This window comes from Chaetodon trifascialis, chromosome 14 (genome assembly GCF_039877785.1).
Source record: "Chaetodon trifascialis isolate fChaTrf1 chromosome 14, fChaTrf1.hap1, whole genome shotgun sequence".
Lineage (NCBI taxonomy): Eukaryota > Metazoa > Chordata > Actinopteri > Chaetodontiformes > Chaetodontidae > Chaetodon > Chaetodon trifascialis.
Window position 1 is genome coordinate 2,861,794 of NC_092069.1, and position 27,518 is coordinate 2,889,311.

At 42.8% G+C, this 27,518-nt stretch overlaps 1 protein-coding gene across 6 annotated transcripts in view; it reads left to right on the forward strand.

The window, feature by feature from the left end:
- nrxn3a (neurexin 3a) overlaps positions 1-27,518 on the forward strand; it is a 311,431-nt gene that overhangs the window by 252,718 nt on the left and 31,195 nt on the right. For all 6 annotated transcript variants that reach the window (XR_011603028.1, XM_070978856.1, XM_070978857.1 and 3 more), the window contains 2 exons: positions 15,167-15,348; positions 18,782-18,953. Coding sequence is in view for 5 of the 6 variants with exons in the window: in XM_070978856.1 (XP_070834957.1) it covers positions 15,167-15,348; positions 18,782-18,953 (354 nt within the window). In the remaining variant the exon portion in view is untranslated. The remainder of the gene's footprint in view (positions 1-15,166; positions 15,349-18,781; positions 18,954-27,518) is intronic.

Below are 27,518 nucleotides of genomic sequence, written 5' to 3' on the forward strand. Positions count from 1 at the left end.
CTGCCTCTCTCTGTCTCTCGAGTGCTCTGAGATAGATGCAGTATATATGCTCTGTAGGATGCCACGGCTGTTTCTGTTGGCACAGCGACGTTAACCGATTAGTTTGCATCCCTGTTTCACCTGTGTACATTCAGTCAGGGTGAGTGACCATTACGCGTGCTGAACGCGCTTGCGATGTGGTCAGATGAGATACTGATCGAAATATATAAATTTAGGTCTGACTGTATGTGCTGACTCAGATAGTTGCATTGAATCGTCACTGTTGCTAATTATTGATTGCAGTGTGTGTTCAATGACTGACCGAGCACTGCTAAAAACACCGTTAAAACCACGCTACCGTCTTGTTGAAGGTGTGATATATGGCGTCATCAACCACATTTTCAGTGGATAGCCGTTATCACCTAGCAGCCACCCATCCAGAGGGGTGTCCTACTGAAAGACTGTAGGGATGCTAGAATTCGCCAGGATGAAGGAGTCATGTGCCGACCCGGGGAAATTGGCATAGACGTTTGTGACCAGGCAATTTGAGTCACAGATCAACAGACATCCCTGTTTCACCTGTGTACACTCGGTCAGGTTGAGTGACCATTACGTGTGCCGAATGTGCTTGCAATGTGGTCAGGTGAGATACTGATCAAAATATATAAATTTAGGTCTGACTGTATGTGCTGAGGGCTACACGGTGGCGCAGCAGGTAGTGCGCGTGCCTCACAGCAAGAAGGTTGCCGGTTCGATCCCCGGGTCAGGCGGGTGAAGCTTGCATGTTCTCTCCGGCTTCCTCCCACAGACCAAAAACATGCTCATTAGGTTAACTGATGACTCTAAATTATCCGTAGGTGTGAATGTGAGTGTGAATGTTTGTTTGTCCTTACATGTGGCCCTGCAATCTGCAATGCTGGCGACCAGTTCAGGGTGTACCCCGCCTCTAGCCCATTGTAGCTGGGATAGGCTCCAGCCCCCCGCAACCCCGAAAGGGATAGGCGGTATAGATAATGGATGGATGGATGTGCTGACTCAGATAGTTGCATTGAATCGTGGCTGTTGCTAATTATTGATCGCAGTGAAATGCCAGACACTGTGGAAACCTGCCTGTGAGGTATTGGTGATGTGAGCGCACGACTCCACCGGTTTATGAAAATCCACTTGAATGCCCAGCATGCCGCTGGCGCACAGAGTCTGGGGTGGCAAGCTTTCAGCGCACTTTTACGCCGCCGGCGTGGACTGAAATGGAACGAAAATCCAAATCCACCAGCTGCTCCGACACCTCCCCCTACTGCACCGCAACGCCCATCCTGGCGCACCTCTGTGTGCCTCGGTTTACCAAAATACCAAGTGTGTTGTGCGCCTGCCTGAGCTGCACAAAAATACCACCGCGCGGGGTGCGCACTCTGCACTGCGCCGGCAGCAGAATTGAAAATAGAGCCCATTGTGTCCATGGAGGCGGGCATACAAAAATGTGGAAGTGCAATCTGTAGTTTGACCAACAGAATATGCTTCATCCAGTGTTTATTTGTGCTCTAGGTTCAGACAACTCAGATGAAAGCATGTTCATTTCCATCTCCTCCCCACACTGTAATGATACAAAGCTGGTTGAAAATCAGCCAAGTTTCTCATTTGGAGTGTTTTAAACTGCTGAGTACTGTTACAGTTTTTTAACACACATTTCCCTTCTCCCGACAGCACTACACTGTTAACTACATTGTGTATCACTTTTCATTGCTGACACAAAATCCATTCAATAACAACATCTTTCAAAAATCACAAACTACATCTGAATATATGTAACAACACTACATAAACTCCTGTTTGGGAGACTAAGTAAATAACACATTTCCATAATTGCCATTTCAACAGCAAAGGTGCATATTAATGCACATGGTGGATTCAGGTGATCCACTGGCATTTGTTAACTCGTGTAACAATTAATATGCAAAAATAATGATTTCATAATCTTCTTCTTTATGCTATAGAGCAGAAATTTGTATGCCTGAAGTCAAATATGTTCAGTGAAGCAGTTGTTTCTACAATTAATGGAACTGAAAGCAAGCATTTTGATAAATTAGCAACTTGTCCATTCTGTTGTGATGTTTTTAAGATGGTTATTGGCTTTCAACCCTGTTCAGGACATGCCATTTGTCTTTGCTTTCTATCTCCCCCATGTTGTGGCACAGCATGCTTTATTATTATCATCAGAGTTAATGCCATTACACTGGCATTAATTATTCAATTACACTATTCCAGTGCAGGAATGTTTGCTTTCATCTACAGCAAGCTCTCTGGCCAAACTGTGTTCTGTTCACCAGACCTACAATATTTTACACAACAAATGATATGCATGCTGCTAATCTCAGTAGTCTCATTCTACACTGGGAGAATGCTGAACAGAGACGGGTCTGGAATTCATGTTTTTAATCTTTAGTAAGAAAGAAAAGTTGAATTACACATGGACACTAATGGTTGAATATTTCTGCTTCTGCTGGTGGCTGTTGCTCTCCTGCTGGTAAACGTCACAAAATCTTACTCAAAATAGCAACAGAAACCCTGTTGTGATTTAATTTTCAGCCCTTGTTCTATTACTGGCACAAATATCAGCAGCCATTAAGCGTTTTAGCTTTGGCAATTTACTATTTTTGGAGGCACTGAGACAGGATGGTGTCCACAGGCATTATCTGATTTGACTAAAGTAATGGCAGGCAGACAGAAGCTCACTAAAACAGCAGCAGGAACTCTGTGCTTGTAAAATTGTTCTTGAAAATGAGCTTTATTGGCAAGAACATAATTAGATCCATTATTTTTAAAGTAAGTTACACATGTTTACACTGTACACACAGTTACTAAGTTATTAGGTCCCAGTTTAAACCAATGGAGTCAAAAACAGAACTACAACTTCTACTACACCAACTACCAACTACAACTACACACACACACACACACACACACACACACACACACACACACACACACACACACACCTCTCTCTCTCTCTCTCTCTCTCTCTCTCTCTCTCTCTCTCTCTCTCTCTCTCTCTCTCTCGCTGCTCTGGGATCCAGATCATTGCTGCGGTCTTCTGTTGAAGTACGTGTGGCAAAATTTTGTGTACATCAAAGGATGATCTTGATTGAAAGAAAAGCAAGCCGAGCATGGAGACGTGGACAGAAAATGATCCGGTGGATATACAGTATTTTGTTTCATGACTTATCTGGTCACTCTGCAAGTTTCGCAGGATCAGGCAATGACCTTCACTCTGTGCCTTTTTCATTTCATCTTTGCAAGATTTCCTGTAGATGTCTTTTTAAGAAAGAAAATGGAGACCCAGCGATATGCAGAGAGATAGAGGAGTGAGCATAGTGTAGCACATCAGGAGCAACCAGTGAGCTGGCAAATGGCTGCTCAAGGAGAGCTACTAGTCCTGTTCAGAGGAGGAGGCAGAGGGTGTCCTTCCATCTTGGCTCTTTGTAATAGAGTTACCTGCAGACCAGAGGGCAAGTGTGTCTGTTTAAGGATTCTGAATTAGAGAGAATTTTTCTCTGATTATCTGGTTTTTCCCCCCAATGGTTGACTAATCTCAACTCACTGAGTGGCATGAGGTGTCAAAAAATATCACAGATTCGCAGACTGGTGGTTTTTATTATTATGAGGTTTTCTCAGTCATGAGACTGTTGCTTTGGTGTGTTGTGTGTCTGTTTGAATCATTTTGTTTCCATCATGTGCCATTTGGGTGTTTTACCTTTACGGGGTCTGGTGAAAGGTGGTTTCTACCAAACCCGTGGTCTTACTGTCCTCTATCAGACTGCCTGGATTGGGGGGCTGATTCTGGGATGTATCACTGTGCCCCTGCAAGGCAGGTTGTTGAACTCTGTGAGTGCCACCAGACCGCAGGTGGTAGCAGCATCATATGCTCACCCTGAGCAGCATCACCTATGTGTGATGAGGCATCACTCCTCTCCATCCATCTCCATATACAGGTCTCCAGCAACACTCAAGGGTGGTCATGGTGAGTGGTATTCAGTCTTCTGCTCCAATTACTAATAGTCCAAGTGTCTGTGTTCCAGTATTTTCAAACTGCACTTTCCTGCAAAATATATATAGACAGAATATGCTGGACAAAGGAAAACAAGAAGAATTGCTCTTACCTCATCTCTCTTTTTCCAGCACTGTCCTTTTTTTTCTCATGTTTGATTACAGTTTCAGTCTTAATTGTGTCTAATTCCACAGTCTTCTCAAAGCTATTATGCCATTGGCACTAAAATAGCTCTACAGTATACCACCAAAAAACTGGAGGGGGGTGAAGTAGATGAGGTGTCAGAAGGTCTCAGCAGGAGAGTGTTCTCTGAAGCCAGGGTCGGGGCTTTTTGAGGATAAGAAATTGGATGTAATATTCAAATGACATTTATTAATTCAAAACTGAGTGTCCACTGTGTGAGGTGTGTGGAATGATAATTACAGAGTGAGTGTGACACAAAATTTACATGAAGCAATTACTCCTCCATCACAAGGTAATCTCCAGAGTGGAAATAGTGTGCATATATAATTTTGTTCATTTCCTTAATTAGCCTACCACACACCACCAATAAGATAAACACAAAAGTACAGCAGACATGATGTTTACTGTGATGAACTGATACACCAAAGTTTTTAGTCTTTGTCCAAATCAACTTTGCTGATTTTTGTAAATATATGCTTATTCTGAATTTGATGCAGCAACACATTTCAAACATGTTGGGACAGGAGCAACAAAAAACTGGGAAAGTTGTGGAATATTCCAAAAACACCTATTTGGAACATTCCACAGGTAAACAGATTCATTTGTAACAGGTGATAGTATCATGATTGGGTATGAAAGGGGCATCCTGGTAAGGCTAAGTTATTCACAAGCATGGGGCGAGGATTACCATTTTGTGAACACATGACTGTGTAAAGTTTATTACTACACGGGCTCAGGAACACGTCAGAAAACTGTGAACAATAAGTACAGTTCTTTTGTAAATAATGCAGATGTCATCCCAACTTTTTTGGAATCAGGATTGTAATTTATTTATTTATTTTTTGTAATGCAGTGAAAAAAGAACAATGACTGAATGAATAGCTGCCTGCAAATTACAGTAATGTGTATGGTAAAGGAATATTTGTTGTTTTTGTTTTCTTTGTCATGCACAAAGTGTCCAGCCCATATTACTATATAAGATGTTAAAATGGCCGTGCAGTGGTGGAGCAACATATTACATTACATTACCTTGCCAACAAAGATCTCTGTCTCCTGTCTCAAGCTCTCAAGTTCTCAGCCAGCAGGAAGAGAGGTGCAGGTGAGACAGCAGAAACAATACCAAGACACTGACACTGAAGAAGCTAAACAGAATTGAAATATCATATCAAGTCTTTTTGGCTTAGGAAGGTCCCTAACGGAGTGAAATGACCTGGAAGTATCTATGTAACAACAATGATAGCTGTTTGAATTATATAATGCTAATGAAAGATCCTTCAGTGGTTCCTTTTATATCTCCTTTAGCATAGAATACAATGGACTCCATTATGAAAAGAAAGGAGATAATGTTGTTCCACAGTTCCTTGTTACAGAACCATTTAAAATGGTGCATTATTCATCTGTTCATGACAGCAATCAATCAAGTCACATTGCACATCCACATTCTGTGTCAGCCGTAACAACTTGAAACTTTAGAGTGATAATGTACAGTAGTAGATTTTTTTATTTTTTTTTTTAATTGCAACCTTGGTAATATTTTTCAACTGGCTGTCCATATTTATACAGCCTGCCGGAAAGAGTATGGTAAGAATGTACAGCATGAAGTATTTAAGATGTGTTTCTTCATAACATATCCTCATAACATTGTAGTTTCACCATGGCAGACCCATGTCAATAACTTGGCCCGTATACTTACGTAGCCTACTGTAAGTGCTGTAGGATTTTCTTAGCACTGCAGTTATCTTTCCCTAAGTCTTCATGAATTCATTTCAGTTCAATTCAATTTTATTTTCTTCAAACCAAATCAAAGCAAAAAATGATCTCAATACACTTTCCATAGGTCTAGACCATACTCTTTAATGTACAGGGACCAAACAATTGCCCCATGAACAAGAACTTGGCAACAGTAACAAGGAAAAACTTCCTTTTAACAGACAGAAACCTCAAGCAGAACCAGGCCTGCCTTGACCATTGGGTTATGAAAGAGAGAGAGAGAGAGAGAGAGAGAGAGAGAGAGAGAGAGAGAGAGAAACAGACACTCTGTTAAGACTAGTGAGTCTAAGTATTTTGATTTTGACCCAAGAGGCAGAAAACAGCACGAGGAACAAAGGGAACCTTTTAAACACAAATGGTTTATTACAGTCAATCAAGAAACTACTAAATACAACAACAACAAAAAAAAACAAAGGATAAGAAAACACAAATTCAGCCCTAAACAAAATTATCTACTACTCTATGGCAAGCAGGTCGGAAAACAGACAATCTCAAAAGACAGACTAACTACAGTAGAACACAAACTGAGGAAGCTAGACTAAGAAAACAAACACTAAGAAACCAAAATGAGATCCGCACACAGGCGACTAGGAAATGAGCTAGAATTCTATAGACGCTAGCAGCACAAAGGACTAAATGGCTGGAAAGTCAAGGCGAGATGCTTGGACAATCTGGCAGCGAGGTGAAGCCGCCACGCTGCTTAAGTGCAGGGGAAATTAGTGGAGTCAGCCTCAGGTGCGCAGCACCGCCAGGCCACACCTCCACTGCAGAAACAGAGGGACAGAGAAAAAACACACACAGAGTAACTAGCCGAACAACAAAACAAACTCATAATCACATATTATAACACATACAGAGCAAGAGAAGGAGAGAGCAATGACAATAATAATTACAGTAACAAGTATAGTATAATAATAGATGTAATACTAATAATAAGATAATATAAAGTAGTATTTTATACTGTAAGTATATATAAGTAGTATATGTATATATCGAAGTGCCTTTCTTTCATCATGAAGCCTGATGTCACTCTACAGTTATCTGGTTTATCAGTGAAGTGTATGCATTACACTGTAGACTGGAGTCTCTCTAAACAGTGACAAATAGAGATAAATATATGAACATAACATCAACAACAACAACAACAATAATAATAACAGTTGTAGTGGGTGTAAAACAGGGCCAGGACAGGAGGCGTAACCATGATCCACAATCCAGGCACAGCCATGATCCATGGGAACACAAAGACTCTCGGGAAGAAACTAAGTTTGTGATATGCATTTATGGGGCTTGAATGCGTACAGATGCAGAGGGAAAGGAGCTAATGGGAAGTCCCTCTGCACTCCAAGACTATAGCAGCATAACTAAGGGCTGGTGCAAGGCAAACCTGAGCCAGCGCTAACTGTAAGCTTTATCAAAGAAGAAAGTTTTAAGCCTACTTTTACACATAGAGAGGGTGTCTGCCTTCCATAACAAGAAAGCCTGCAATCTACAGTAAGAACTGTTTTAGTGGAGTAATAGGGTACTATGAGCTCTTTAAGATGGTGCTTGACCATCCTGGGTTTGTAGGTAAGGAGAAAGATTTTAAACTGTATTCTCAATTTTACAGGGAGTGAATGCAAGGAGGCTCGTATGGGAGAAATATGATTTATTTCCCTGCTTTTTGTTGGAATATATGCTACAGCAATCTTGATTAGGCAGAGAGTCTTCAGCCATGTATTGAATCATGATCAATAGTAAGGAGTGAAGTGATGGTAAGGAAGTCATAATAAGGAATTGCAATAGTCCAGGAGGGAACTAACAAATGCATGGACTAGTTTTTCCTGCATCTTTTTGAGACAAGATGTTCGTGATTTTTGCAATCTTATGTAGGTGAAAAAAGGCAATCCTTGAAAGTTTTGTATGTGGGAGTTAAAGGACATATCCTGATCAAAGCTAGCTGCCAGATTCCTCATGGTGGTGCCAGATTCCAGATTCCTTTCCAAACTTAGTAGCATAAAGTTGCAGGTCATTGAGGTCTTGAAGTTTAGTTAACCAATTGGTTTCATTGGTTTCTAAACGGAGCATATATGGAGTGAATAGTATCGATCTAAGCACAGAACCTTGTGGAACTCCGCGACTAACTTTGGCTGGCATGGAAGAGTCTTCATTAACATGTACAATTCAATTCAATTCAATTCAATTCAATTCAATTCAATTCAATTCAATTCAATTCAATTCAATTCAATTCAATTCAATTTTATTTGTATAGCGCCAAATCACAACAGAAGTTGTCTCAGGACACTTTCCATATAGAGCTGGTACAGACCAAGCTCTTTTATCTACAAAGAAACCAACAATTCCCCCATGAGCAAGCACTTGGCGACAGTGGCGAGAAAAAACTTCCTTTTAACAGGCAGAAACCTCGAGCAGAACCAGACTCTGGGTGGGCGGCCATCTGCCTCGACCGGTTGGGTGAGAGAGGAAGAGCAAGAGAGAGAGAGTGAGACAGACAGACAGACAGACAGACAGACAGACAGACAGACAGACAGACAGACAGACAGAAAGAAAAGCAGTCAGAGAGAGAGAGAGAGAGAGAGAGAGAGAGAGAGACAGAGACAGAGACAGAGAGACAGACATGCAGTCACAGTAACAGTGACAGTGGATGTAATAACAGCAGTAGCAGTTGCAGTGGATGTCAGGCAGGGCCAAGGCAGGAGACGCAGCTAAAATCCACAATCCAGATTCAGCCACTGTCCATGGGAACCTGCAAGACGACAAAGCACAGAGACTCCGGGGAAGGAGCTAAGTTAGTAACACGCCGTGGTAGGACATGAGAGCGTGCGGATGGAGAGGGACAGAAGGACGGAGGAGCTCGGTGTATCTTTGGATGTCCCCCAACAGTCTAATCCTATAGCAGCATAACTAGGGGCTGGTCCAGGACAAGCCTGAGCCAGCCCTAACTATAAGCTTTATCAAAAAGGAAAGTTTTAAGCCTACTCTTAAATGTAGAGACAGTGTCTGCCTCCCGGACAAAGACTGGAAGATGGTTCCAGAGGAGAGGAGCTTGATAGCTAAATGCTCTGACTCCTGTTCTGCTTGTACAAACGGAAATTGGTCTGATAAGTAGTATTTAAACTAGATTAGTTTGATTCCTTTAATTTCAAATTGCAGTATATCAGGTTTAACAGATGTTTCTAAGGTTCCTGTGTTTGAAGATAAATCGGTACCAGTTGGGGGCAGGACGTGATGAATTTTGACGAATTATTAGAGTATTATCATTAAAGAAGTTCATTTAGAAGAAGAAGAAGAAGAATCGGAGGGACAATCCCCTTTATTAGTCACACAACTACATACATGCAAATCACATGGCATGCAAATTGGTGAAATTTGTCCTGCGCCTTTAACCCATCCTGGTCGCCTTCCTCCACAGCAGACCAGGAGCGGTGCGCTGCCATCCGACTGGCACACGGGGACCCAATCTCTTCCGTCACCACTGGTCAGGTGGTGATCTTCTTGCATATTTGCACTGAAAGGAACCTGGGGTTGTTCTTATTTTCCTCTATAATGAGTAATAGACTGTCCTGGCATTGTAGAGGGCCTTCCTGTATGATTCAAGATCTTGTCAGGCTAAATTAAATTCTGTCATGTTGCCTTCAGGTTTTCGAGATGTTGATTTGTAGGTTTGGGGGGTATAACATGGAGCCAACCTCCTTGTTTTATCACCGTCTTTTTTAGAGGGTCAGCAGAGTCAAATGTCATACGCAATGAGCCTGCAGCACTATCAACCAGATGAGCAGTTTGGGAGGGACTAAAATTAGCATAGGAATGCTCAATTATATTAAGACATGACAGTGAAGTAAATGCTAATGAAATCTCTTCCTTAAATTTAGTTACAGTACTATCATACTTTCTCAGTGTGAAACCAGAGCCTGCTTAGATGAACACAAAGCTGATATCCTGACAGGAATTGAACAAAGGCACACACGAAGCTCTTGCTCAACAGCTCTCAGTCTCTCTCTGTTTTTAGTTTTTATAGCAGCCATGCTTGAAAAGCATGAAAAGCTCACATAGAAATGTTGTGGACAATGGGAACAATGTCAAAATAGCTCTGTTTGCAGGAATGGGGAACTCCAGCACTCAACCAAAAACTGTCCAAAGGTTGACCAGGAAAGCTTAGCTTCAAGCTACAATCCTCTCAGTTCAGTTGCAGCTGCAGCTCTTCTTCCTGGTCTCAACTCTGGGTTTTCCTGGATTTTTTTTTTTTTTTTTTTTTTTTTTTTTTGCATTTCTACAAATCAGAGCTGCTCTGTCCTATGTGGGATGGATGCTGTCTCTCGTAATCACAACAGGTCTTCAGTCTGTCAATTATCTACAAAGCCCACATAATTTGCCAGCCACCCTGACAGCCAGCGGTTGAATGATGACATGCAATCAAACATGTCATTATTGATTAGATTTGGCGGGGGCCGAGTCCAACATTGTCATTGCATATTTACACACAGACTTAAAAATACATTTTGTGATCTCCCATTGGCGTAATCGGTTGTCATTACCACTGACGTGAACAGTCCGTCTGTATTTATGCTCATCCTCAGCCAGCAGGTTAAAATTTGAATACATTTGACTGTGGTTGCCAGTGAGCTGCCAATAATGAGAATCGGTTTTTCAATGGGTGTGTCACTGAGTGGAGAGAACTGATTACACACACACACACACACACACACACACACACACACACACACACAATCGCACATTGTTTCCATCTGAACCCTCATCACTTCTAAACAAAAAAAAAAACTATATTACATAACATTGACATTACAGTATTCATATATGGCTCCGCCAGTTATTGTAGAGGCTGTTCCTACTGTCAGAACATTATTGGTGGAGAGCTTTTAAATTAAGAGCAAAACATTTGCAAAATAGTTGCAAATGCATCTTGCTATCAGCTATCGTCTGACAATGATTCAGGGATTTCTGTGTAGCCAGTGATATCAAGATAATGGATAATGGACATCTGGGAAAGTCTGGACATGTGGGACAATTGGACAGTCCAGTTAGCAACTTGACTTTTTGGCTAATCTCTATAAACAGACATCTGCAAATGAATGCAGATGAATTTACAAAAATAAATAAAAGCTAAATTGTTGTTGTTGTTGTTGGATGATAGCTGATGGGTTCCATGATGACATTTCGGTCAATGCAATCCTCTTTGCATAAACACGGAATGTTTACCTGCATGCAAACAAAGCTCAGTAAAACATGACTGATCAATAGTATTCTGACTACAAGTGGAAACCACATTGCTTGTGATACCAAAATCTTGTTGCTTGCCTACAGATTCTGCATTCACATGATTACTGCAAATCCGGCACACAAAATATTTTAATATGCATGTGCATATCAGACTCTTGAATAAATCAGATAAGTATATAATGAATTAAATAAGTATACACACACACACACACACACACACACACACACACACACACACACATATACATTAGATATTAGTGCTGTCAAAAATATCGTGTTAACGCATTAACGCAAATCAATTTTAACTGTGTCATTTTTTTATTGCGCGATTAACGCTCTTTGTGACCTAGTGAACTTGTAGTTTTTTAGAAGCTGTGGCCACTGCTAGTAACGTTACAAAAACCACAGGATCCGATTGTAAACCGGAAACAAAACAATGGGCACGCCCCACGCACGTGTTTGGTCTTGTCTGCTCGCTAGTTGTAAAAGAGTAGGCTACCGGTTTGTGTGGATGTCAAGCGCAAAATGCTGAAATGGATGCGAACAAGATTCTGAATGGAAAGTTTAGTTTCAAGAAGTTGCCAGATGGGTCGACTGACAAGACCAAAGTTATCTGTGTGTACTGTCGGTGTGAACTAAATTATCACCATGGCACATCCAGTCTAAAATACCACTTGATGGCCAAACACACGGCGAATACAAATTCTCCGCCGCCTCCTTGCCAAAACCAGGCGACAATGGATGGCTTTCGACAGAGGCATATGGATACCGCAACTAAGAACAGGCTTACTGCAGCCATAACCAAATAATGTTCATTCTTTCTGGAGAAAAATAAGAGGCTGGGTTGATAAGCCTCTGGTGAATAAATAGAAGAGCATTATAGTCTGACTGCTTGTACTGTATGTTAAAAGGAAACTTAAGAAAGGAAAGTTTAAGCCATGGTTTAACTGCACTATAGCCTGAGTCCTAGTTTACAATGATGTGCACTTTGTAACTTTATTTTGTATCACCCTGTTTTGATCCCTTAAAAAGGGTTGTTGACAGGGCTTTTTTGTAACCAAGAATTTATTTATTTTTTTTTGTCATTTGTTTATTGACAGTGTTAAATTGTGTGAGATTTTGCTTCAAATGTGAATGACTGCTCAAAGTGAGAATGTTAGTGTGAAATATAACACTACACATTGTTTTCAATAAAAAAACATTTGCACAAATCAAGCCGATCCACTTTTCCATGTTGATAAGAATATTAAAATGATAATTAATGGGACATTTAGAATAGATAAAAATGTGCAATTAATTTGCGATTAATCGCGAGTTAACTATGACATTCATGAGATTAATCGCGATTAAATATTTTAATGGATTGGTAGCACTAATATTAGTGCTGCCAATCCATTAAAATATTTAAATGTTCCTTGAATGTCCCTTGAATTATCATTTTAATACTGTTATCAACATAGAAAAGAGGCTTGCTTTGTGCAAATGTTTTTTAATTGAAAAACAACGTGTAGTGTTAAATTTCACACTAACATTCTCACTTTGAGCAGTCATTCACATTTGAATGAATCAAATCTCACACTATTTAACACTGCCAATAAACAGATGACAAAAAAATAAATACTTGGTTACAAAAAAACCCCTTTAACAACCCTTTCTAAGGGATCAAAACAGGCTGATACAAGATAAAGTTACACAGTGCACATCAATGTAAACTAGGACTCAGGCTATAGTGCAGTTAAACCATGGCTTAAACTTTCCTTTCTTAAGTTTCCTTTGAACATAATAGCATATTATGCCTCCATCGAAAGCCATCCATTGTCGCCTGGTTTTGACAAGGAGGCGGCGGAGAATTCGCATTAGCCATGTGTTTGGCCATCAAGCGGTATTTCAGACTGGATGTGCTATGTTGATAATTCAGTTCACACCGACAATACACACAGATAACTTTGGTCTTGTCAGTCAACCCATCTGGCAACTTTTTGAAACTAAACTTTCCATTCAGAATCTTGTTTGCATCCAACTCGGCGTTTCGCACTTGACATCTACACAAACCGGTAGCCTACTCTTTTACAGCTAGCGAGCGGACAAGACCAAACACGTGCGTGGGGTTTGCCTATTGTTTTGTTTCCGGTTTACAACCGGATCTTGTAATTTTTGTAACGTTACTAGCAGTGGCCACAATGTCGGGATCTGTCATGTCTCTGTTTTCTTTTGTTTCCTGTTTTATTTTGATAGTCTCTTTTTCCCCCATGTGTTGTCTCTACATTTGCTTCCTCCCTTTGTTCTTTTTCCTGCTGTTGTGATTGTCCGCTCCGCCCTAATGTGCTTCACCTGTGCTACCTCCCTCCTAGTTTATTTAGTCTGTGTCTTCCCGTCCTCCTGTGCCAGATTCTTTGCCTTCGTGTGAGAGTTCCAGCCTGCTGTTTTGGATACCTCTGCCTTATTGGATTGCCTGCCCGTGTACCGACTTTTGCCTGCATTAAACCTTTTAAACTGTATCAGTCTGTCGTCTGCTTTTGTGAGTCCATACTTCTGTGAGTCTGATACACAGCTTCTAAAAAACTATAAGTTCACTAGGTCACAAAGAATGTTAATCTCGCAATAAAAAAAAAAAGACGCAGTTAAAATTGATTTGTTAATAACACGATATTTTTGACAGCGCTAATATATAAATATATATTGCATTTAGTATTTTTAGAATCTGAACATAATGTACATCTACATAGTTGTGCACAGGTCTTTTTATCTTGACTGTTTTATGCCACTGTTTGCCTTTTGTAAACTGGCTGGCTGTAGCGACTTAATTTCCACCGTGTGGGATCATTAATTCTTATCTTATCCTTTATTGTACATTTTTTGTATTCCTTTTTATTCTTGATGTTGTAAAAATTTAATTTCCCCAGTGTGGGATCAATAAAATCTGATTTTATCTTTTCTTAAATTGACAATTTGGGACAATTTTACTTGTGCTAGCAGCTGCACAGCAGCAACAAGATTCCCCTTTGGAATGAAGCTTCAGCTTCTTTGCTATTAGCTCACTCAGCAAAAAATTTGACAATGTCTGCAGTTTTGTCTCTTTCTTGAAAACATGTATAACATTGAAATATATTCAGAAAACATATAGGCCTAAAACTTTCTAAAAATATATGAAACATCTGTGTATATGCATGCGCTGGTAGAACACACTGGAAAGCTCATTGTGATTAATAAACACTTAACAGTATGATAAAATGTGCAACAAAAAGACAGATGGTCAAAATCTCCCAAAGGATCCATCTGAAATCTGAGTGATAAGCTATTTGAAATTATTGCTTTTTAACTTTGAGTGATCTATGATTTCATTACACTTACCCCAAAGCTTCTCTGATGTCCACGAGCCATTTTGCTTCTCCCCAGATATTTTCACATGTAACTGTGAAATAAGGGCTTTTCGACCACACCAAAGTTGGTGGTGGTTGTTGAAACAGTAGAGAGGCAACTTTGATTTTGTTTCTGTCAAGTTTAAATGAAGTGTATTTTTGATAAAGTTATTGTTTCTGTAAATGGAGTCTGGTGGTCCCAAATAATACAATTAAGTGGTCAGGTAGGGAACTCATAGCCTAATGCATATTTCTCTTTGTTGCATCAAGTGTTGCTTGAAATTTATCCAATGCATTTTGACTGTAAAAACAACCACAGTTCCCGGGATTCCTGGGATATTGTGCTTCTATTGGGAAATACAAACAAACTCATTTTGATGTTGACTTGCCTTCCTCGTGAGCCATATACAGCCCAGTAACCAGAGAGTCACCACCCCTGGTGTATGTGATGACAACCTTACCAGTACATGACATCATCAACTTGACTTGCAGTACTGTCCTGTCCACTCAGTATAAATGTAGAGTTAGGATGTGGCTGTTGTTGTAGTTTAGAGACGGGCTTATAATTTATATTTCCTCCTTCTGCTCTGTTCAGCTGGGACGACGTACATCTTTGGCAAAGGAGGGGGCCTCATTACTTTCAAGTGGCCAGCCAATGAGAGACCCAGTACTAGAACAGACAGACTGACCGTCGGCTTCAGCACTTCCCTGAAAGATGGCATTCTGGTGAGGATTGACAGCGCACCTGGTCTGGGTGACTACCTCATGTTGCACATAGTAAGTATTCACACACATTCTGCATGTGTGCGTTTTTGCATTCCTTCATTTTGTTTTCTAACTACTCTGTCTTTGCACCCGTTTTGGGCCATGGGCCTCAGCTTACTTGATACCACATGAGGCAGTCAGTGTGTTTCACTGTCAGCCATTCTGTAGCGTAGCAGAGAGAAGTGGTCAAGTAACCATAAGTGGAAGCATGATAAAGCAGTGACAAGAAGGACTTGCAGCTCACTCACCAGAGTAACATTGTGTATTTCTGCAAACCACAGATATGTTATTATGTGTTGTACGTGTCAAATGTATCATATCAGCGTTCCTACAGCAGTCATCAAAGTGACGTAGTTTACATTTCTGGTACATTTCTGGTACATGTACATGTACATCCCCCTTTTTTTTTAATCTCAGAGTACCCCAGAATGCTTCATTTACATGTAAGAATGAACATTTTCCAGATTAGTCTACGATTTGTAGCCCACAGGTTAGAGTGAAAGTAGAAGTTTGTCCAAATGTATTACCAGTCTTGTTGCAAAGAATTGAAAAACATCCAAGCAAACAAATGTTTCATTGTTTATCCATCCATCCATCCATCCATCCATCCATCCATCATCTCCCACTTCATCTGGGGCCGGGTCGCCGGGGGAGCAGTCTGAGCAGGGACGCCCAAATTTCCCTCTCCCTGGACGCTTCCCCCAGCTCTTTCGGGGAATCCCGAGGCATTCCCAGGCCAGCCGAGTGACATAGTCACTCCAGCTTGTCCTGGGTCTTCCCCGGGGCCTCCTCCCGGTGGGACATGCCTGGAACACCTCCCTAGGGAGGCGTCCAGGGTGCATCCAATAAAGATGCCGGAGCCACCTCAGCTGACTTTTCTCGATGTGGAGGAGCAAGGACTCTACTCTGAGCTCCTCCCAGGTGACAAAGCTCCTCACCCTATCTCTAAGGGAGCGCCCTGCCACCCTGCGGAGGAAGCTCATTTCAGCCGCTTGTATCCGGGACCTCGTTCTTTCGGTCATGACCCAAAGTTCATGACCATAGGTGAGGGTAGGAACGTAGATTGACTGGTAAATCGAGAGCTTCGCCTTTCAGCTCAGCTCCTTCTTCACTACGACAGACCGGTACAGCGACTGCATTACTGTAGCCACTGCACCGATCCGCCTATCAATCTCATGCTCCATCCTTCCCTCACTCGTGAACAGGATCCCAAGATACTTAAACTTGAGGCAGGAACTCTCCCCCAACCTGAAGGGAGCAAGCCACCTTTTTCCATGGCCAAGAACCATGGCCTCGGACTTGGAGGTGCTGACACTCATCCCAGCTGCTTCACACTCGGCTGCAAACCGCCCCAGTGCATGCTGAAGGTCCTGGCTCGAGGAAGCCAACAAGACAACATCATCCGCAAAAAGCAGAGACGAAATCTGCCGGCGCGAGGGACTCGGTCGAATGCCTTCTCCAAGTCCACAAAGCACATGTGGACTGGTTGGGCAAACTCCCATAAACCCTCAAGCACCCTGTGGAGGGTATAGCGCTGGTCCAGTGTTCCACAGCCAGGACGAAAACCACATTGTTCGTCCTGAATCCGAAGTTCGACTATCGGCCGGATCCTCCTCTCCAGTACCTGGAATAGACTTTCCCAGGAAGGCTGAGGAGTGTGATCCCCTGATAGTTGGAACACACCCTCTGGCCCCCCTTTTTAAAAAGTGGGACCACCACCCCAGTCTGCCAGTCCAGAAGCACCATCCCCGACTGCCACGCAATGTTGCAGAGATGTGTCAACTAAGACAGTCCTACAACATCCAGAGACTTGAGGTACTCAGGATGGATCTCATCCACCCCCGGCGCTTTGCCACTGAGGAGCTTGCGAACTGCCTCAGTGACTTCAGCCCCGGTGATGAATGAATCAACCTCCAAGTCCCCAGTCTCTGCTTCCTCTACAGAAGACATGACAGTGAGATTGAGGAGATCCTCGAAGTATTCCTTCCACCGCCTGACAATATCCCCAGTCGAGGTCAACAGCTCCCCATCTCCACTGTAAACAGTGTTGACAGAAAGCTGCTTCCCCTTCCTGAGGCGCTGAACGGTTTGCCAGAATTTCCTCGAGGCCGACTGGTAGTCCTCCTCCATGGCCTCCCTGAACTCCTCCCAGACCCGAGTTTTTGCTTAGTGAGCTGCCGCACGCTTGGCCTGCTGGTACCGTCAGCTGCCTCAGGAGTCTCATGAGCCAACCAGGCCCGATAGGACTCCTTCTTCAGCTTGACGGCATCCCTTACTTCCGGTGTCCACCACCGGGTTCAGGGGCTGCTGCCACGACAGGCACCGCCGACTTTATGGCCACAGCTATGGACGGCTGCATCAACAATGGAAGTGGAGAACATGGTCCATTCGGACTCAATGTCTCCAACCTCCCCCGCAATCTGGTCGAAGCTCTCCCTGAGGTGGGAGTTAAAAATCTCCCTGACAGCGGGTTCTGCCAGACGTTCCCAACAGACCCTCACGGTACGTTTGGGTCTGCCAAGTCTGTCCCGCTTCCTTCCCTGCCAGCGAATCCAACTCACCACCAGGTGGTGATCAGTTGACAGCTCAGCCCCTCTCTTTACCCGAGTGTCCAAGACATAAGATGATACAACTACAAAGTCGATCATTGACCTCCAACCTAGGGTGTCCTGGTGCCATGTGCACTGATGGACACCCTTATGCTTGAACATGGTGTTCGTTATGGACAAACTGTGACTAGCACAGAAATCCAATAACAGAACACCACTCGAGTTCAGATCAGGGAGGCCGTTCCTCCCAATCACACCCCTCCAGGTATCACTGTCGCTACCCACGTGAGCATTGAAGTCCCCCAGCAGAACAATAGAGTCCCCGGTTGGAGCACTTTCCAGTACCCCTCCCAGGGACTCCAAGAAGGCCGAGTACTCTGCACTGCTGTTCGGCCCGTAGGCCGAAACAACAGTGAGAGACCTATCCCCGACCCGAAGGCCCAGGGAAACAACCCTCTCGCTCAGTGGGGAGAACTCCAACAAATGGCGGCTGAGCTGGGGGGCTATAAGCAAGCCCACACCAGCTCGCCGCCTCTCACGGCGGGCAACTCCAGAGAAGAAGAGAGTCCAGCCTCTCTCAAGGAGTTGGGTTCCACCAGGCGCTCGCCTGTGAGCCCCATCCCCAGGCCTGGCTCCAGGGTGGGGCCCGGTGACGCCAATCCGGGCAACGTACGCTTCCTCAATTTTTTTTCTTTCATAAGGGGCTTTTGAACCGCTCTTAGTCTGACCCGTCACCTAGAACCTGTTTGCCTTGGGAGACCCTACCAGGGGCATTAAGCCCCGGACAACATAGCCTCTAGGATCATTTGGGTGCTCAAAGTCCTCCACCACAATAAGGTGTCGGTTCAAGGAGGAGTTCATTGTTTATAATAAATAATTATGTTTACTCATTTCAGCAACAAGGCAAAATTGGAGTGACCTTCAACATTGGCACAGTGGATATCAGTGTGGAAGAGAGCAGTACCCCAGTGAATGATGGGAAGTATCATGTTGTCCGCTTCACCAGGAATGGTGGCAATGCTACACTGCAGGTGGATAACTGGTCCATCAATGAACACTTCCCAACAGGTACGATAACCAATTAAACCATCAAATATACAACTAATCATATTTATTTAACATATTTACTGTCCCAGCATGTTGGCAATCATGATCGTTAGCAAATCTGGCAGTATTGGTTAACAATGAAAACCTACTGTTACAAGATATGACAAGGCAATGGGATCATTATGGGACAGCTGAGAAAGTCGCTGGCCAGTAACTAGTGCTTTTAAGCTTTTAAACAGTGTTCTCTAACACAAGCACAGGCATATACTTTGAGTTAGCATATGATGGAGTGTATCTGTTAGTGCAGAATAAGACTGGGGGACTAAAAAGCCAAAACCTAGTCGATGCAGTCACTGTTCCTGCTCAGGCATTAACTACTGTGCTTTTTTGTGCTCTTCTTTTTCTGAACTACGAAGAGACTAAAATATACAGTAAAACCATGCCACAAAAATCAACAACTGTTTGAAGGGTTATTGTGAACTCTGTGGACATGTGTTGGTCTCCAGCAGGAACTGCAGCATCCAGTCTGTGGCACAGCTCTCATTGAATTTGGTGGTCATAGCCAACTTGTAACTAAGTAGATTAGCAAAAATAACTGACCTGAAAAATGGCTGATACAGGAGTCACTGAAATAGCAGGGAAATGATAATTACAAATATATACATACATATATGCACACAAAAGCCTGATATGTCACTTTACATGCAGCATCCCATCCTCTACAATACCCACATTCAGTCATACATGGTCAATACAAAACACCTAATGAATATTGGTGCATAAAAATGATTCCTGCTGATCAATGGTGAATCATGGCAACAACCAAGAGGATGATGAAGAAAAGGAATTTTTCTGGCATGGAATGAAGGTATTTGTGGGTGAGGTGGAGGTTAGAAAGCACATAATGTTAATTCTTCCATTCACGTAGTCCTCTAGCAATGCCAGGGTCCATTATGCAGCATTACACACGTGTCACAATAGTATTTACATAATCATAGCAATCAGATTGACTGCTTCATACCTCATCAAAATGATCATGAGATAACACCTTGGGATATAATTTGAAATTGGAAGTTTGATAGGTGAACATTTTTCATTTATATCTGTCTTGTTGTGGCGATCTGGCCTACATTATGATATGCACTGTGAATCTTAACAGCAGACTTTCCCCCAAAACAATTTATAGTAGATGCAGCACTGTTCTCTTGACCTGGAATCTTTTACCATTAACTATAAGCCTTTCACCCTGTGAGTTTGCTTCATTCCTTCTGGTCGGCGTTTACATCCCGCCACAGGCCAACGTGCAGGACGCACAGCGCGTGCTCGCCGACCAGATCACTCACAAGCTCCCTAAATACAGACAGTTTATTAAATGCCTGACCAGAGAGGAGAATATTCTGGATTACTGTTACACCACAGTCAGGGATGCTTATCACGTCATCCCCCGTGCTGCACTGGGCCACTCTGACCACGTCATGATCCACCTAATTCCTGCTCACAGGCAGAAACTAAAGCTCTGCAAACCTGTAGTGAGGACATCAAGGAAGTGGGCAAATGAGGCTGTGGAGGATCTCCAGGCATATTTGGACTCTACAAACTAGGATGTGTTCAGGACTGCTACCAACAGTCTGGATGAGTGAGCTGTGACGTCCTACATCATCACGCACCAGGGTGAGTTACAACAATGACAAACCCTGGTTCACAGCCAAACGCAGACAGCTAAGGTTGGCAAAGGAAGAGGCCTTCAGGAGTGGGGACTAAGACAGATTCAAAGAGGCGAAGTACAAGTTTAGCAAGACGGTGAAAGAGGCTAAACGACTGTACTCTGAGAAGCTCCAACACCAGTTCTCAGCTAACGACTTTGCATCTGTCTGGAAAGGGCTCAGGCAGATCACCAACTACAAGCCTAAAGCCCCCCACTCCATCAAAAACCAACACCTAGCTAATGACATGAATGAGCTCTACTGCCACTTTGAAAGACAAAGGGACAGTCCAGCAACCATCCCCCACGAGACTTCCCAACAGCTCCAGCTCCAGTCTCCTCCACCAATGCCCACCTTAAAGGTCCCCCCTCCCCCTCCCCACCCACCTTGGTGATGACTCTTTTCATCCATGAGAGAGACGTCAACAAACTCTTCAGGAGACAGAACCCCCGGAAAGCAGCTGGACCGGATTCTGTCTCCCCATCCGCCTTGAAGCATTGCGTTGATCAGCTGTCTCCAGTGTTCACAGACATTTTTAACACCTCACTGGAGACATGTCACGTGCCAGCCTGCTTCAAGTCTTCAGACTTCCTGTCTGACAGGAAACAGTACGTAAAGCTGGGGAAACACGTCTCTGACGCAAAGATCATCAGCACCGGATCCCCTCAGGGCTGCATACTCTCTCCTCTGCTCTTCTCCTTGCATACAAACAGCTGCACCTCCAGTCACCAGTCCGTCGAGCTCCTGAAGTTTGCGGACGACACCACTCTCATTGGACTCATCTCTGATGGCAACGAGTCCGCCTACAGGTGGGAGGTTGACCATCTGGTGACCTGGTGTGACCAGAACAACCTGGAGCTCAACACACTAAAGACAGTGGAGATGGTTGTGGACTACAGGAAAAACTCAGCCTCACCTGCCGCCATCACCCTCTGTGACTCCACTCTTGACAGTGTGGAGTCTTTCCGCTTCCTGAGAACTATCATCTCCCAGGACCTCAAGTGGGAGCCGAACATCAACTCCCTCATCAAGAAAGCACAGCAGAGGATGTGCTTCCTACGGCAGCTGAAGAAATTCAATCTGCCAAAGACAATGATGGTGCACTTCTACACAGCCATCGAGTCCATCCTCACCTCCTCCATCACCATCTGGTACGCTGCTGCCACCGCCGAGGACAAGGGCAGACTGCAGCACGTCATTAGGACTGCAGAGAAGGTGATCGACTGCAATGTCTCGTCTCTTCAGGACCTGTACAACTCCAGGACCCTGAGGCGTGCAGGAAAGATTGTGGCCGATCCCTCCCACCCCGGACACAAACTCTTCGAGACACTCCCCTCTGGCAGGAGGCTGCGGTCTACCAGGACCAAAACCTCATGATCACAAGAACAGTTCTTTTCCCGTCTGCTGTCAGCCTTTATCAACAAGGCCCGGAACCCCCCCGACATGCTTCACTCTCCACCTCTGCCTCTACTTGTGACATTGACATTGCCATAACCCTATGCGTTACATTAACGCCCTGCTTGGACTTCTTTCTGAAAAAGAAAAACCCAAAAAAACAGACTGTGTTCCTGAAAAAACAGACTTGTGTATATATATATTTACATTGTTATATTTTTTACTTTTTTAATAGACTCTTTTTAATAGATGTGTCATGCATCAACCTCACCAAAGCAAATTCCTGGTATGTGTAAAATCACACTTGGCAATAAAGCTTTTTCTGATTATGATTTCTGATTCTGATTCTGAGCTTGTCAGAGGATGATTGCTTTCATTTGCACTGCCTTTCCGAATTTTAATGCATCTGGCATGGACAGACAATGGAGACAGCATGAGCCTTTAGTTTTTCCTTAAAGGCCTGTTAAGTTGAGAGGCAAAATATAAGAGGACTCTAAGTCAAAACTTAAATTCTCTATAGGACTTGACTTTCCTTGTCAGTTTGAAATGGGATTGATGGATAACTCAATTTCGGATGTTCCAAATCTGGAACGATCTTGTTAATGAAACATAAGGCACTGTGGGACAGCAATTGAATAGAAAGTTATGGGTATGAAATTGGTCTGTAGTGAACTTATTTGTGCATAGTGAAAGTGAGGAAGAGGGAGGAATGGGCGAGAATATAAAACCAGGATGAAAGAATAAATACTGTTGTGTAAACCTGTTTTAATGGTGACAGTTGCATGACCCTGTAAGTTCTGTTACTTAGACAGTTTAACAACATTTGAATAAAGGTAACGGCCAGATGTACAGGGTTAGGGTTACCACCTTCTCCTCTTTCTTCTGTTCAAGAGGAATTTAAAAACACTGCATGATGTTAGAATTGAAGCAGACATGGTACGTTTATTTGAACATTGATTGATTGATTGTTTATTTAAGTGTCAAACACCATGATTGGTGCCCAGCCCTCATGGGCTTATTAGACACTTTATCAAGTTATGTATAATAGCCACATGGCAAAATACAGAACAAAGCATAACATGATAGAACCTATGAAAATATGAATACATACAAAAAAGAATAGGTTGTCATATGGGATACAAAATACTTTGCCGTAGATACCAGGCCTTCTCCACAAATTTTGCCAAAGCAAAAACGTTGTTTTCAAACAACCAGCACAGAATTTCAGCTTCATCTTGCCAAAATAAATCAGGATGTTTTAACTGAATCCATTCAAAGAGAGAATTCCTTAAATCACAGTATAAAGGACAGTAAAAACAAAATTAAATTCATCTTCCGCAACCTGGAGATCACAAAATTCACACAAACGTAAATGTTCAGGTGTACCTTTAAATTGACCCACTTCTACTGCCAGAGGCAAGGTACTAGTTCTTAACTGAGCACAGAGGGACCTCTGCCTTCTCTTTAAGTTAAACAAAATATAAGGTTCTGTAACATAATCATTTTTAAACTGAACATAATTTCTAAGCTTTGGCTTCTTCCATATATCTTGTTTCCATTGATCTTCGTATTTCGTAAACAATCTTTGTCTGACAGAATTTATATTACATTGCAAGTTATTTCGAAGCATTATATGTATGTCAGAAGCAGACAATATTATTGAGACCTCTCTAAACCAGGGGTGATGGTTTGCTCTGTCCCAATTAAAAATTTTCCTAGTTAGCCTTTCCTCTGGCAGACTGACAAGACAGTTCCACAATCGCACCATTTCACATCTTTGCTTTAAAATACATGGATCCCATCCTGCATCCCCTTCAGCAGCTAACTTTGCTGCATATTTATGCACACCAAGAAAACACCTCTGAACAGAGTTACAATCAGAAGCCTCTTCAAAGCCCCAAATCCCCGCAGCATAAAACAAGACTGAGTCAACCAAAGATTTATAAAGTTGTGTAAATGTAGAAAAACCCAGATCCGTACATGATTTCATTTTACTAAGCACAGAGCCTAACGCTCTTTCAGCAGACTCTGCTAGTATTTTCCTCCTCTCAGTAAATTTCATATTTTCATCAAAAACAAAACCAAGATTGCTCCCTTCAGGTTGGGGGAGAGTTCCTGCCTCAAGTGGAGGAGTTTAAGTATCTTGGGATCCTGTTCACGAGTGAAGGAAGGATGGAACGTGAGATTGACAGGCGGATCGGTGCAGCGGCTGCAGTAATGCGGTCGCTGTATCGGTCTGTTGTGGTAAAGAAGGAGCTGAGTCCAAAAGCGAAGCTCTCGATTTACCGGTCAATCTACGTTCCTACCCTCACCTATGGTCATGAACTTTGGGTCATGACCGAAAGAACGAGGTCCCGGATACAAGCGGCTGAAATGAGTTTCCTCCGCAGGGTGGCGGGGCGCTCCCTTAGAGATAGGGTGAGGAGCTCTGTCACCCGGGAGGAGCTCAGAGTAGAGTCGCTGCTCCTCCGCATCGAGAGGAATCAGCTGAGGTGGCTCGGGCATCTCTATCGGATGCCCCCTGGACGCCTCCCTAGGGAGGTGTTCCAGGCATGTCCCACCGGGAGGAGGCCCCGGGGAAGACCCAGGACATGCTGGGGTGACTATGTCACTCGGCTGGCCTGGGAACGCCTCGGGATCCCCCCGGAAGAGCTGGAGGAAGTGTCCGGGGAGAGGGAAGTCTGGGCGTCCCTGCTCAGACTGCTCCCCCCGCAACCCGGCCCCGGATAAGTGGAAGACAAATGATGGATGGAACAAAACCAAGATATTTATAATAACAAGTGAACTTCAAAGGCACCGAGCCAAACTGAAATGTATAATTACTAGGGCTGTCAGTTTAACGCGTTAATTAGATTAATTAATTACGCTGCAAATTAACACGCTATAAAAATTAACGCAATTAATCATGAGTGGCAAGTCAATGCGCAAGCATTTTAAATTTGGCCCTTTGAGTGACCCGTAGGCTGCAGTGGCAGGTCGCATATTACCTGCGCCACTGGTCAAAAGCAGGGTGACAACAGACGTGGATGCGACACCGGAGAGCGGGGCAAGCCTACTTGGACCTTTGAACGGCAAGTTTATTTATAAAAAGAACAAAGACGGGACTATTAACAAGAACGCAGTGATTTGTACCTTGTGTAAAAAAGAATTTTCCTGTCACCGTAGCAGCTCCAGCCTGAATTATCATTTAAACGCTAAACATGTAGTTGCTGCTAGTGCCGCTAGTGCCGCTAGCTGCCTCACGGTAGCACCGTGAGCTCACTCCGCCAACCTACACTTGCTGAGTTAGGAAAACGAATGAGCAAAGCCACGACAGAAAAACTGACAAACTCAATCGCAAAGTGGGTTGCTGCTGATTGCAGGCCAATTTCAATCGTGGAAGACGAGGGCCTAAAAGAGGCGTTTCAGATAGCGTCATGTGACTCTAATTTGCAGCTACCGTCGAGAACAGTGATGAAAAGAATTCACCAGCTGTAATGTGAATGTCAGTGAATTGTAATGTCCTAGAATTCAAATTCTTTATTTGGGGACCTTTAGCAGATATGAGATTAAAATGCGATTAATTAGATCAATTAATTACAAATCCTGTAATTAATTAGATTAATTTTTTAATCGCCTGACAGCACTAATAATTACTCTGTGAATCGCTTTTTTTCCTGAAATGAACAACTTGTGTTTTTTCGCTATTAATGGTGAGACGCCATTTACTGCACCAAGAGCTCATGATATCCAACATATTTTGCAGACTAACTTCATTTTCAGCAATCAAAACAATGTCATCTGCATAAAGCAGAATACTTAAATTCATATCCTCTATGGGAACACCATGATTAACACCATGATTTCCTGAGCTAGATCGTTTATATAAAGAGTGAATAGAGAAGGGGAGAGTAAGTCTCCCTGCTTCACCCCGAAAGGCGTTGGGAGACAGTCTGTTCTTAGATTATTTATTTGTACACAAGCAATGGGATCTCTGTAAAGGGCTTTTATCGCATTATAAAATTTTCCATTGATACCAGATAAAAGTAATTTAAACAGCAGAAGTTCTCGGTTAACACAATCAAACGCCTTTTTAAAATCAACAAAGCAAGCAAAAGTACTTTTGCCCTTCTCCAAATGAGCTCTCACCACAGAAGATAACACATAAATATGATCAATGCAGGATCTATTTTTCCTGAAACCGTTCTGCTCATCTACCAACCCTCCACAAGAGTCCAAAAAAATATTAAGTCTGTTATTAAGGACTCCTGAATAAATTTTATATGAACAAGTTTGTCTATAACCCAGAATGGTGAAGTTTTCAATGCAATAAAGAGCCAGCCAAAGTCAAGGTGAACACATTGATTTACTCTATAGACCCAGAGGTGGAACATGTTATAAATCATTCATTTGGGGCACAAGGAGGATACTAATTACGACCATGTGTCGGCAGTGTTTGACAAGCAATTTGTGCTGAAACTGAACATACTTTTCAAGAGGCTGTGTTTACAATCACAAACCCAAGAGGAGGGTGGGTGAGACTGTCAAACAATATATAACACCTGATAAATATGAGACAAGCTTGGAATTAAAGACAGATATTTTTCACTGAAACAATGGATGACGAGTGACCTAACTTGTTATGAACAGCGAGGCTGGTGTAACAGGACATGCTGATAAGGTAAAAACAAAGCCTTCCAAAAACCAGTGGGAAAATAAAATCACATCAGCCATAGTAGGACTTAATGAAAATGAGAGGAGGAATTGTGTCAGATGTGGCCACAGACATAAGAGAGAAAAATGCTTAGCAAAGGATAAACAATACAATAAATACCACAAAATTACAAAATTGGTCATTGTATTATCAAATACAGAACCAGACTATTGTTGAAGTGACCGAGGAAGTGGACAGTTTATTCCTTGGCTCAATAAGTGAAACTGCCACTGAGAAAAGGGCATCAGTAGATCACTGATACAGAGCCATCAAGGTCTTGTGCAGGACTGCAGTTAACTGTCAGATCAATCTTGTGCATACACAATAATATTAAACGAGGCCACTAAAGCCATCTCCAGTCGCAAAGGTGGGCCATAAGGGATAGTTCCTGACCAAGGTCAAGTACCAAAAGGAAAAAAGACTTTAAACTGTTGCCTCAGGATTATAGTTGCAAAGTTTACATGGGAAAATTTCCTAAGTAGATCAGTTGGAGTTCATCTGGGTTTGAGTCAGCCCATCAGAAAAGTTGCATACCTACTCCATTTCTACTACAAGTTGAAGAGGATGTAAGATCAGAGAGTCTTCACTTTTTGGGCTGTTTTATCAGCCTGGCATTATCAGAATGGAATTGATCTGTGCCCACAGATGGTGTTAAACATCACTGCCCTGGAAACACCCAAAAATGTTTCTGGGATTTAAAAAATGATGGTATGATGAACTATATCAGTAGATATATATCTCACGTCATCCTCTTAATGAGCTGTTAAAAATTTGTGTGACATCAATGGGGGACTT